Source organism: Pelecanus crispus, chromosome 5 (genome assembly GCF_030463565.1).
Source record: "Pelecanus crispus isolate bPelCri1 chromosome 5, bPelCri1.pri, whole genome shotgun sequence".
NCBI classification, from domain to species: Eukaryota; Metazoa; Chordata; class Aves; order Pelecaniformes; family Pelecanidae; genus Pelecanus; species Pelecanus crispus.
In genome coordinates this window covers 41,838,544-41,852,099 of record NC_134647.1, presented here as the reverse complement: position 1 = coordinate 41,852,099, position 13,556 = coordinate 41,838,544, and the positions used below count along the sequence as shown (strand labels likewise).

Below are 13,556 nucleotides of genomic sequence, written 5' to 3'. Positions count from 1 at the left end.
GGTGTAAGCGTGGGGATTCTCCCCGCCCCCCCATATTTTGCCAGCACCAGAAATGAAAGTTAAACAGATTTGGACAATGAGAATTGATGTAGCTGTTTTGTTGGAAGGCAACATAAACTGTTGAATTGATGATTGGGAGAACGGTTAGAAATGCATGACTAGGGGGTGGATGTCAGATTTTGCATGTGCCTTACGGCATTTCCCAGCTTACTGACTTCAGGTTGTGTTAGATCTTCACCTGCATGTCGCCTGTGGTTGCGTACAGATGTCCCTGTCCTTGCACATACTGCTCATTCCCCTATGTCCTTCGCGCTGCACCTTGTGAATTTGTGATGCTCCAGACTGAAATCAGAAACTAGGTCTGCCAGTCCTGTTCTGACTCTGTCTTTTAATTGTAGGCATCTGTGTATGACGAGAGTGTTTACAGTGGGAGTCGTCGGTATAGTGCCTCTAGTTCTCGTGCTGTAAGACGTTTTCTGCATTTCCCTGTTGTCCTGTTTCTGTCCTCCAGTAAACTGTGTGTACCAGAACACAGCCTTTTCTGGGCTGAGGAACACTTAAGATGGCCTGTGTGAGATTCATAGCCTGCTGCTGTACGCAAGAGTACGAGCACCGTTTCTGTGAGCTTCCACGAAATAATTAGTAGTGATTTATCTGCTGTTGTAATGCCTGGCCTCGACAGAGCCTGGCGCTAGGCACTTGCCTCCCCTGTGGCAAGGGGAATTCAGCTCTGCCTTGCACTTGGTTTGCAGGTAATACACCTTGGAAAGGCGGTACATAAAGCCCCTTCCCTCACTGAGACTTACTTCTTCTTTTGAAAACTGAGAATGGAACAGGTTTTATTAATAAATAAAATCACTTCCCCATTAGCACTTACCTGCTAGCATGAAGTAAAGGATTGTTGTGAATGTATGGCTTGCGTTGTTTTGTTTTTTTTTTTTCTTGGATTCTGTAGTGATGTCTCAGGCAACTTGTGACAATGTTTTCAAAATATATGCTCCTGTGAGTGGATGGCCCTGTCACAGGTAGAGGCAATATGAGGAATGACAATATAAATTGTTTCCTTTCAAAAAAGAGAGGCTGCAGTACTCGGCTTACAGATTGGAAGGCAGGAGACGCCTTCACCTCTTCTCAGATGGGGCCTCTATGTCATGGTGGATGTTTGGGCCAGGCAGTACATCTGCTGCTGTTTTATCTGCCTGGAAAAAATTAACCAGTCTTTTTTTTTTTTTAATTTCTGCTTTGTGGACCCAGTGCTTATACTGCCTCTGAACTGCTTTGCTGTTTATCAAAAAAAAAAAACCCCAAACACACACAAAAACCCCTAACAAGCAAAAAACCACCACCCAAGACCTGAACAGAAAAAAGCCTCAAGACAAAGCATCAATGTTAATTGAATGTTAAAAATTACAATTTTATTAGCTTGGAGAAGGAAACAACTTTCAAGAATGCTTACGAAGTGCTCATTGGTCTTTAAAGGGCTATGCCATCCTCTTGCAATCACGCTGATTTGCTAGTTGGGCTGTGCATCTTGCTGCTACTGATGTTAAGCTTCAGATTATGTTTTGTTTCACAGTTGTGCCTTGTTTTCATTTGGCTGCCTTGGAAAACTCATTGATACTTACCTGTTTGGACTGTTGTGGCAGCAGCAGTGAATTTGCCATTGAGGCTGTGCTGAGCTGGTTGTAGCCCTTTGTTTGTACGGGATGTCTTCCTTTGAGAGAAGCCTCTCAAAGGTCCAGATAATACATTTCTACTCTTGGGAGAAATCACTTAGAGTGGGCTCTGAGCCCAAATGCTGTTTACAAGTCTTTCAGCCACTGTTAATGGCTTGAGCAGGGAACACTGAATAAAATGCTGGTGCTTGTTCCCCTTCCTCCATCCCATCCCACCCTGTGCCACAGGTATTTGGAAGTCTGTGTGTAACCCTGCCATTCCAGTTTCCGTTGCACAGTCACCTGTAGTAATAAGAGAGTTGAAGCATGAGGTTCCTGCCACAAAGGGAATGGCCTTGTCACAATTACGAAGTTATCTGTGGTTACTTTAATGTCTCTGACCCTTGTAGCACTTTTAACATGTAGAGGGTGTGCCATTTGGGTAGCTGTCCCTAAAGAATGTTTTTGGATGATTAGAGGACAGGTGAATGCAGGGGGCAAGGCTGAAACTGGGCGTGCTCGGTCTCAGCTGAACAGGTGGCGCTTGCTTCCATATTCTGCCTTGCAATACACAGAGAGCAGCTATGGAATAAATAGGTCCTGTGAAGCATTAATATGGGATTCACCAGTAGCTTATACTTTTTCCCTGTCATGTGTTTCAAGTTTATTCTACATCCTTGTTATATTAAACATAACATGCCAGTGATGGCACAAGGCTTCTGTGCTAGAGCTAGTTAACAAGAAAACAAAATCTAAATATTTACTTCAGTGCTTTTTGTTTGTAACTTAGGAATTGAAGTGGCTGTGATTGAAAATAGTTGTAAACTGTGTGCAACAGTTCTAAATTTTGTGTATTTTCGTCTCTGAAATGAAGCCTCAGTAGTTCAGGTACATGAAGCCAGTGTCACTTCACGTAAGGCATCAGGGGATGTGGCTTGGTCATGTTCTGCCCTGCTTCAGGGGCTTGCTAAGGGCTGTATACCTTGGAACGTAATGCTTTGTGGTTAGTAACTAAGCTTCTGGTTCTGCTGTAGCTGGGGTTCTTTCCAGCTTACCCTCTTATCATTTATTAGTACTATAAACTTAATTTTAATTTACTACTGTGCTGCTTTGTTAGTGTGACTAATGATGCTGAAACAGTCCTCTAATAGCTTGCTGAAGACCTGGCTGTCTCTGTAGCTGAGGAGTCCAGGGGATTCCTTTAGCGGCCAGGTAACTTAACAGAAGAAACGTTAAAAAAAGGCAGAGTACATGCATCTCAAAAGTAGGATAATTCTTTAGATTTCAGTGGTTTTGTATCTGAGAAACATTTTTAAGTGTCTATAAAATAAACTTATATGGGTCATTAGCAGCATATTCTGAGCTGCTGAGAAGAGCAGTTTTTCGTGCTTGTTCCTGTCCCTGAACTGCCTCTGCCCTTGTGTTGGTACAAGCTTTTGCACGTGAAATTTGACAGACTGACATGCCTCTTTTTGTTACAAAGGCTACATTCACAATTGCCTTGAGGTGGTAGCAATGGGAAAAATATAATCTCTCATAAACCTCAAAAACTTCTTTAAATCATCTCTGTTCTGAATTTATCAAAACCTCTCTTTTATGTGTGCTTATGTATCTTTCTATAAAGTTAATCTAAATACAGGATTGCTACTCTGAAATCTGAAAATAGAGGGAGTAATTCCAAAATGTATTTCCAGAATACATTTTAGTTCTCTTTCCCTGATGCTTTAAACTTTCATTTCTCTTCTCTACTTCCACTGCATTATAACCTCTGAAAATAAAACAGTGTAGACGCATTCTTTGTCCTTGTCAGCAACAAGTCAGCCCTGTTGGTTCTGCATCACTGCTTACGTGTTTGCTTTTAAGAAGGACTAAAATACTTTCTCTGGCAGGAGATGAAGACTGCAGGTGCTGGAAAAGCAGGAGATGCTCAGTCTCTGAGATGGTCTCAGTTTTTACTTTAATCACCACGTAGATGGATGTTTCTTGCTTTGGCCTGTGGAGAATGGATTAATTTTGTATGTGCACAATGTTGGAAACATGGGAAGAAGGCTCACCAGAGAACCTCTCAGCTCTGGAAGAGTAGTGGGATTGAGCCTTTTTTGTAGGGAGTGCGAGTTGCTTACTTGTGACTGGTATCTTAAGATATATAAATAAATAATTAGTATTCTGTCATTCTAAGAATTGAATTAAAACTCTACTTGGTCCGTCAACTGGAATTACTGCTTGCCTTAATTTTTGAATGAACAGTTTGAGGTGTCTGTTCTCTGACTTTCACTGCTATTCCTTTGTCCAGCTGCATGTAACCATTTTTGTAACTAACTTCAGATGTAATGCTCTAAATCCTCTCTCACTTCCCTTCCTAATTCTAATGCTTTTCTTTTTTCTGTGCTTGCTATTCTTGGTTTACCTGCGGCAGCCTTCCGAGTACAGCTGCTACCTTGGTTCAGGATCTCGGGCATCCTCAAGAGCCAGCTCTGCTCGGGCCAGTCCAGTGGTGAGCTCCTCTATTTTTCTTTGTCGCTCAACTGTTTAATTCTTCTGTTCTTCAGGCTCTCTTCTGTACAGAGGTCACTGTCCCTCATGAGATAGTTTCTTTGGTATTAATTGGACCTTCTGGGCAAAGCTTAAGACAAAAAAGGCGTAAACCAGATGAGAAATTGCAAAACCAAAGTAACTTCTATGCAGGTGCACGTTTTTACAATAGAAGTACACTTTGGACTCACGTGACAATACTAAACTTTTTTCTAAGTTGGGCATAAAGCGCATCAGCAAGCACATCTTTTTTTGTGAAAAAGACAGGGTTGTTGATGCTAGTGCTGCATCTCCTTTGGTTATTAAAATCAGGAGACCCTAAATCTTACTCCAGCATTCAGGTAGTTTAGTTTCTCTCCATTCAGCAGTATTTTGGTGTTGTGTTGCTGCAAAGTTGCAGGGCTGTCCTGAGATTCAATTTGGATGTATTTGTTGGACTGTAGATTACCAGGCACTGCAGAGTCTTTAGCATGGTGAAGTGCTAGAAGGATTATGTGTACCTGCCGTGTCTAGCATCATGAATTCCCAAGTAGCCATGGCTGAACAAGGCTCAAATGCTAAAGGCTTGTCCAACCCCTGTGACTCTGGTTGACCAAGACAAGACTTTCCCCTGCTTTTTACAGATATAAAGTAATTGTCTTCTATTTTTTCAATGGCATATTGGTGCTTTCTCTTTGTGATTGTTCCATCTAACTGTTTACAACTCTGAATATCTTTCCTGATTAATTTCAGAGCAAGGCCTGGTAGAATGGTGACAGTAGCAGAGTGCCGTAGCATGTCTTTTAGAGGAAATGTGCAGCTTATAGTAAACTAGTCTATAACAAAATTAATGTTCCACGGAGAGTGAGTTTTGAAGTGTTGCACTGAGTTTTGGTAAACTGGCTTTGCTTCATGGAAGCATTCCTTCTAGTGAAGTTTTAATGTGCTAGTGCTCCCGGGACCTGTCACATATTACCTACCACGTCCCCAAGATAGGAAGTGATGAGGAGGGTGATACCATAAATTAACACACACAACGTGCTTCTCTAGTCAGAACATCCTGTTGCCTTTGTTGCTTTGCTGAGTAGCTGAAACTTAAGTGCTGTAAATGTTGCCTTAAGGACTAATTAAAAAGGAGTTACCTGGATAGTCAAAAGAAGCTACCACAGCATGCAGCACGGTAAGCTGTAACATGAACATTTGGAGTGTTCCTTTTCAGTCAGCACATACAGTCTGCACTAAGGAATTGCTTTGTATCTGATGTCCCCCATGATGCTGGTTCCCCCTTCAAATGTAGCCTGCAATTTGAAAACCTGTCTTCTGTGGGGGTTTTCTCCCATAGTTCAGAACTGTGCAGTAGGTCTGCATCCCGGTGGTGAAAGGTGCCTGAACTCTCCATGCTTTCTTACTTCTTGTCATCAGGCAGGGAACAGGTGAGCCTCTTGATTGTCAAGCAAGCCCTCTCATGAGAAAGAGATGAATAAACTGGCTGGAGCAAAAGAAAATGGAACTGATAGAATAGAGCTTTGTGCTCTGAAGTGTTGGTGTTTCTTAAAGACAAGGGTATATCCACTTTTTAAATTTTTTTTTTTAAAGGATTTTCATCAGATAATGTATGGCAGCCGGTGAGCTATAGATAATTTAATTAGTCCCTGAGTCTGAGTCCCTGAGCTATGTGTTTTTGCAGTATATATCTTACATCAGTAATACTTCTTAAATGGCTTTGCAAACCGAATTTCAATTCTCCCCAAAGCAAAAAATAATCAGAGTAACCAGGGATTCTATTAAAGTTCCTTAAGTGTAAGGATTTATGTTGGTTTCCATTGTGGTTTTTGTATGCAGTCATTTGTGCAAGTTGCTTACGGTAATCACAAAATGCAGCTTGTCCCTCCTGGCAGCTATAGGGGATTTTTTTTGTCTTCTGTTCTCTGCTTACACGTTGGACTGTTTGTATGCAAGTGGCTAGAGATGGTTAGCTGTGTCAGCACTGATGCTGGAGAGGTGCCAAGCTGAATCTACTCTTCAAGGAGACAACAGGCACTTTTTTAATTAGTGGCTTATTGCTGGGTGTGAAGAGCTTCCGTTATTTCTGTGGCCTTGAAGAGCTGAGATTTAACACCGTAGTGGGTCTAAAAGGCACCACTACAGGGGCTTTGCTTCTCCTAATGCAAGGTAATACAAGCCTTGTTAACATGGTGGCATTGCTCTTAAAAGTTCTAATTACTACATGGGGTCAATGCAGTAGCACCTTGTGATTCCCCCCCCCCCCCCCCCCCCATTTAACAGACAATACCTTTTCACATAACTCACAGTAAGGAATCACTTGCCTTGCCTTTTACTAACAGAGGATTCAAGGCATTTTGGTAACATTTCCAGTTGTGTACTTGATCTTGGCAGTAAAGATGCTGAAAGAGAGCCCTGTCTTCTCAGTGGGCTTAGCAGTGTATAGCTTGCACGCGTACATTCCCGAAATATCATCTGCTTGGACTCCTAAAGGAAAAATAAAGATCTGCTCGGACAATGGTGATAACTTATGAGAGGGGAAAAAAGTGGTTGTTTTTGTCTATATCAATAGTCTACATTAGAACTGTTTTAAAATTGCTAACCCCCAAAACAGAGTTGTTCCCTCCCTTAATGTATCGAGCCATGTGCTTTCTTGATTCTGCTTTACGTATCTTCTGGCATTTACACACATAAAGATTTGATTCCAAGTTTAGTTTTTAAATGGCTGGTGGAGGAGGAAGGAAAGGGGAGTATCTGTTGGGTGGAAAAGCTGAGCTTCCAGCATGCTTACGTCACTCGAGAGTGTGATAGTTTACAAAAATCGATGTACTGTAATCATGAGTGCTTAACACTGAAGTTAAATATTATTTTCTTATGACTATGGGCATTATTAGGCAGAAAACCGAAATGGAACTGTTCCTGAGCCTGACTAACTATTATGAGAAATTATATATTGAGAATGGAGAATGATTCAATTTAACTTTCTAAATTAAAGTGTACAATGTCTTGTTATTGCAGCCCTTAAATCTTTTCTCAGAATTTTGTTTCCCCCTTCTATCACTGTTCATTAAACAGTGAGCGAAAACTGACAGTAGGTTTCCTGCTATGCACAGCTTTGCCAGCCTGTGTTCTCATTTGTGTTACCATGTTTGCAATACAGTAAAAGCCAGAAAGATAAACACAAGTGAATATTTATTTGTTTTTGTATTTTTAAGAATTCAATATATCTGCATGAAGTTTGCTGTTTTGCTTATTTTTCTTTAACATTTTTCCCATTATACCCAGTACTAATTGTTGTCTGCTGTCCTTGCAGTTACTGCAGATATGCAAATGTGTTGTTTAATATTAAAGCATTATACTTGATACAAAGTACAGATCTTAAGATCTTACTTGCTGCTGAGAGCAAACATCAGGCCTGTCTGTAGAGATGGAGGTAAATCTTGTGCCGGAGCTAGTGGCATGTTTTGGCTGAGGTGGACTTTTTAATATGAATTGCTGGAATTTTTCTTTTTTTTAAATTAATAAACTACTAGTGAAAAGCAATTATTTATACAGTTGAAGTAAATACTATTGCATTCTGAGTCTATCTATCTGAGCAAAGGAAGGCAAATAGGAGAGGGCACGCTCTGCTACCCGGAGAAGGTGGTCTTTCATATTAACTCTCTTCCTTCTTCTGGAGTCTCAGACTGTGGGCACAAGCAGTCGGCATGCAGCCTAGCCAGGTGGGCTGGTACCGACAGCAGCATAATCATATGAAGTGCAAGAATGAAAATGGAAGTGCCACTTAGCAAGTGTGCAGTCCTCAGGTCATACAGTAATGCACAGTTGTGAACAGCTTTTTTCATTTGAAGAAGCTTACCAGGTTCTCGCCAGAAATAGTTGGACTTAATTTTCATGGAAGCAGTTATCGGTATGCTCAAGCTTTACCTTCTCTCCTCTACGCTTACAGATTTACAGTAGGCCTGTATCCTAGCGCAGCCACTGACAGTCTGGGTGTGCTTTCGGCCCCTCCAGAGTGAGGATTTGCTAACTTGCAGTGCTAACTTGCATTTCAGAGACTGATAAGTTTGTTGAAGCAATGACGTTTGGCATAACATTCATTCCTGAGCAAGGATACTTCTGACAAATCCACTTTAGACCTAACAAAGTTCAGCAGTGGTTTTCCCCTGCTGATTTGTAAAGGCTTATTGCAAATTGCTAGCGTTAAGGTGGCTCTCACTGAAAAAACACGCAGGAACCCTCTGTATTACTGCCTCCCCCAGCCCAGCTGATCAGACTGGTAAGATGGGGATTGTAGGAGGGGTTATATTGACTGCAGTACTTCTTGGTTTTTAATTCCATTTTGTAGATACCATCTGGTGTTCAGCACTACCTATTGCAAGAATTTTTCTTCGGTGGGCCATATTTCCATTTCAAACTGTGCTGTACTGCTTTAAGAGCAGGAAATGATCTTAATTTTATTTGTCACCAAAAAAAACCCCACTTGCTTTCATGAGGAAGTTGATTGAAGTGCAAGATCTTAGGTGGAGCTGAGCAGTGACAGCCATATACTGAACACATTAAAGTTGTTCTCATACCTGAGTGTGGCAGGCAGCACTACCCAACGGCAAGCGTTTCAGATTTCCCTTCGTCTGTAGCCTTGTTTAGGACCCTGGAAACTGGAAATTGTGCCTTAGTCCTGACTCTTCCATCGATTTAAAGATCTCTTTACTTGCAGCTGGGGTGTAATGCTTGACTTTCCCAGGGTCTCTGGTCTTTTTCAGTAGGTGTTTGAGAATTGTCTTGTTGGATGTACTGTGATAGCACTGCGGGGACTAATTTTGGCCTGGACACTCACCAGGGGCAAAGAGCTTCAAGGGTTAACCTGCTAGTTGATGGCAGAGTAGAGAGAAATACTTCTTCAAACATTACACTAAAATGTTTTTATTATCTATGAAAAAATAGGCAATATGTCCATATATAGACTTGTGGGATGATTTTGCTCTTGTACAGCTGCAGTAAGCCTCTGATATTGCTAACAGTTTTGTAACATGGCTGCAGATTTATTCCAAAATCGCTGTCTGAAGAGGCTGAACTCTGATCCCATTGTACTTATTTTGCAGAGAGCAAATTATTCCCCTTGCCAAAACAAAGATGCGTGTGCTGGAGTTCCTCAGAAAATTACTGCCTTTTCCTGCTTTTTACACACTCAAGTACAAATTGCCCAAATTGTTGGTGAAGAGGAAGGTAATCTGGGATTAGTAACGGACCCATACCCTTGTGGAAATGAAAAATGGTATAATGTTGTAGAAATTAAAGGTCTAGTATTGTTAGGTGAATTCCTCTTTAGATCTCCTCCTCTAGCAACTATTCTGTTAGTCCTCTGTATTTTCATGTGGACAAGTCCCAAAGCCAGTATATTTGTATGAAGGGCTGCCCTGGCTGTAGTACTGTGGAGAGGTTGTTTGCAGTCTGTTTAATCATTACAGTATTCTTTATTAAATGATAATATGGAAGGTAAGTATTTTGGGCAAGAATTTTGTGCAACTTCAAATAAAAATAAACATTTTTTTTCCTGACCGTTCTCTGGTTTCTTACTGGATCAAATGCCAAAGGGCTTGTCGGGGACTAGGTGAAGGCTGAAAACCTGGAGTTCCCTCTGGTGGCTGAGTGCTGTTGGAAAGCACGAGACATCTTTTTAAAGGAGTGATACTGTGAATACATAAATCTAAAGATGAGCAGAATGAAAACTCCATAAAATACTCATCTAAAATAGACTTCTGTCTTTCTACAAGACACTCTTGACAGATTTTGGTGTATCACTGCCACATAACCATAAAATTAAATGCTGCTTGTTTCAGACTGACTTTTTGCTTAGGAAAGTGTTGTGTAGCAGGAGGCATCTTTGTAATGGAAAGATACTGTGTTAGTATGAGGAACTGGCTTTTCTCAAAACATTAAATTTTTAAATATTAATACTTAAATATATTGTTAGTGGTAATTACTGTTTTTGAGGAGAAAATGCTCGGAGTATTCCATTCATAGCACCAAATCGACATGTGTATGAGGGCATCACTAGGGAAAATGAAATCACCGGTATTTTTTTTTTCTTAAACCACCTCAATTTTAGAAGTTACTTAATAATTTAATTATTAAAGTTTATGCCACCTCAGAGAGTTATTAAAGATTGTTTTGCAATAAATGCATAGCAAGCTTCACAGGTGTGGTTATGAGTGTTTCGAGTAGAAATGCCCACTGTATGCATATCTCTCGCCACATTTTCTTCAACATTTTCCCCTTTGTAAATGGAAGCTTTTATTTGACCCATGTGATGCATCATTAAAACAATATCAAGATTTACTCCCTTCTTATTGAAAACGAAGGTTGCATGCTTTTTCAGAAAATAGAGGACATTATACAAATGGCTCAAGGAAAATACTTTTGAGTTGTGCTCTGAACCCATAAGATAGACTTCGCAAAAGGCTGTACATAAATTTCTGGAGATAGATTTGTGTGTGTACACACTAATTTTTGGTAACACACCAATATTTACACTGCCACAACTGTCTTGATAAGCAACAACATAGTGTTTGGCTGGGCTAGAAGGCTGCCAGATCCACCACTTGGAGCTGTCTGGCATGAAAATAATAGGCTGTTTGCAGAAGTAAGTACATCTTGTTTATTGGGTCTGAACTGAAGTATCTGTCTTAATTAGTCACCTTTTCTTATTGCATCCAAATTCAGAGATTTGGGTTGTGGTTTTTTTTTTTTTTCCTTTAAGTACTCTGTGTATGCAGTGTCTCTGCAAAGTTTTTATCTAGTGCTTTAAGTCTGGCTTATTTTACTTTGAAACCTAAGTCTTAAACTTCCCTAATGCTAATCATAGGGAATTTATGAGATGTGTTGTCAGTGTAAAAAGCTGATTTGTAATAGGTACCTCTCAGTTCTGGGATTTTTTTTTTTAATAGGGTACCACAGATAATATGAAAAATAACAAGTGAGATCATTCACACATTGCTCTGTATAATTCGAAGAAAAAAAACCTGCTGAATGTGGACTGATTGGAAAGAGATGAAGTTTTTGGGTGCATCTTCAATGAAACTTATCAACTTAACCTCAACTATTTCCTACCTTCCCCTGAAACAGATCTCTCCTGATTTTTTTTTTTTTCCCCTCCAATTGTTTCAAAAAAATTATTCCCTTTGACTCAGGCTCTTGATCTGAGGAAGCCATTAATTTTGTAGAAGTCTTTTGGGAAAACATCTTGACTGTGATGCTGAACGTTTCCAGAAGACGCTGACATGTTCTAGACATTGAGTTCTGCTGAGCTTTTTCTTGCATGCAGTCCTTTTACACCCAGATCCATTTTAGATGGAGTCACTTATAAAAAGATTCTGTTTTGAAACGCTCCCTTCCCCCCCTCCCCCACCCGCAAAGTGAATCATGACAAAAAAATTGCTATTTTGGTTTTATTTGAGGCATATTTTTAAATTGCTGTAAAAGAAGTAGGAGTAGGTGCATATGTCAGCACAGCATGTGCATACAGCTGGTTTTATGTCCAGGGAAAGAAATCTGGGGGTTTGAGTTCATGCCCATGTAGGTATTGGTATTCTTGCATTGTTAACTCATAGATCGAGTGCCATCTTCATGTTTGAAACATTGTGATGTAGAATATGGAAAAAAAGTATTCTTCTGTCTTTATTAAATAGACCAAATAGTTTTTTATCAGTAAGTCTATTCCACTTAATTACATACTGCTTAGAAATTTGAGGTGAGCTGTCCAGCCTCGTGCCCTGAGATGTCAGCCAGGACACCGCTCTTCCGAGTGAGCTGGCTGCTTTTTGAGTGGATAGAAATTGCTAATGAAAAATCTTTTACAGGTTTAAGAATTCCCTTTCTGATATCTTCCTGCCTTCACTTGTCCTTTATTATCTAATAATTCCTTCTAAATCTTTGTTTTACAGATTGAGGAAAGGCCAGAAAAAGACTTTGAGAAGGTAAGAAGAATGTTATGAATTATTCTGACAATAGTGCTTTTTTCACATTCTTTCTGGTAGGTGGAACTCACAGTGAGTGTACAGAAATATACAAAATCCATTGTGGGGCAAAAATTTGAATTGTTGGAGCTGTCTACTGCTACATTTTTGAAGAAGAAGTTTTCAACCTCTGGTCATTCAGATGTTAAGTAGTTGACCTTCACAGCAGTTGGCTGAAATTGCTTTAGGCTAAGCCACATGAATACTGTGTTTGTTCATTAGATTTTAATTATGTTATTACATAAAAATAAATAAATAATAATAAAAAAGAGGAGACTACTGCAGTAGTGAGAAATTGGCTTAATGCAAAACCCTTGGTACAGTAAAACAGTTAATGTGGCTACTGCTGCTGAGTAGATAAATGTCTGTGAAAGGAGAGGAGCTTGGGAGGTAGACAAAAGCATCCACAAAATGTATTATTACAAGTTTTGAAAATACCTGGCAAGACGATACTAGCCCCTAAAGACTTTGTCTAATTAAGAATTAATAGTTAGATGCTAAGTCATGCAACCTCCTATTACAATAGTGTAAATGCATCTGATCTGCCTTTTCTCATTGCTTTCCTTTGTTAAAGCTTGTTCTTTCAATTTTTCTTCTTAGAAAGTTGCATTTCAATCAAATTTGCATAATTTAGAAGTGCAAGGGTTGGTATAAAGTGTGTATTTAAAACAAAAAAAACCAAACCACAAAACAACAACAAAAATGTACAAACCCATAATATAGGAAAAAAAAATCACAACCATTTTTAACTGTGTGTGATTGTAGGGAGCACGTACTGTTTCAAGTTTATCAGCAGCTACTTTAGCTTCTCTGGGTGGGACTTCTTCACGAAGAGGCAGTGGGGATACATCCATCTCAGCTGATACAGAGGCATCTATTAGAGAAATAAAGGTAAGAAATACTTAAAACCAGCATAAATTGTTAGGAATCTGTCTCTTAACTATATCTCTTTTGATCAGAATGTTTTTATGCCTTGCATTTGATAAATTAATAAACAATAAGATTACTCAAAAGTAGTGTTGATGTTCCTGTTACTGACTATAGAAATTGGCAGTAAGAATTGGGATTGACAGGCTAATACTAACTAGGACTGTCCCCCTCATTATTATTAAATAGACTAATATTATATAAAGGATATTATTAAATATGCTTTAGACTTCTTTCCAAAAAATAAACTGTCTTGTCTCCCCTCTTGGCAGTTCTGACAAAATGAACTGTATGCTGTAAATGAAAAGTGAATAGCTTTATTAGAGAGATGCTGCTGGGAAGCTAGTGTGTATTGCAGGAATATTTGGGTAAAGTCCTATGGCATACGATAGTAGAACAGACAGATCATAATAGATCTCATCCTAACCTAATGAAATAGGAAGTG

At 39.6% G+C, this 13,556-nt stretch overlaps 1 protein-coding gene across 1 annotated transcript in view; it reads left to right on the top strand.

Moving 5' to 3' along the window:
* LRRFIP1 (LRR binding FLII interacting protein 1) overlaps nt 1–13,556 on the top strand; it is a 113,097-nt gene that overhangs the window by 78,631 nt on the left and 20,910 nt on the right. Inside the window, exons 9-12 of the mRNA XM_075711187.1 lie at nt 399–464; nt 4,072–4,149; nt 12,113–12,145; nt 12,950–13,075. Of these exons, the coding sequence (XP_075567302.1) occupies nt 399–464; nt 4,072–4,149; nt 12,113–12,145; nt 12,950–13,075 (303 nt within the window). The remainder of the gene's footprint in view (nt 1–398; nt 465–4,071; nt 4,150–12,112; nt 12,146–12,949; nt 13,076–13,556) is intronic.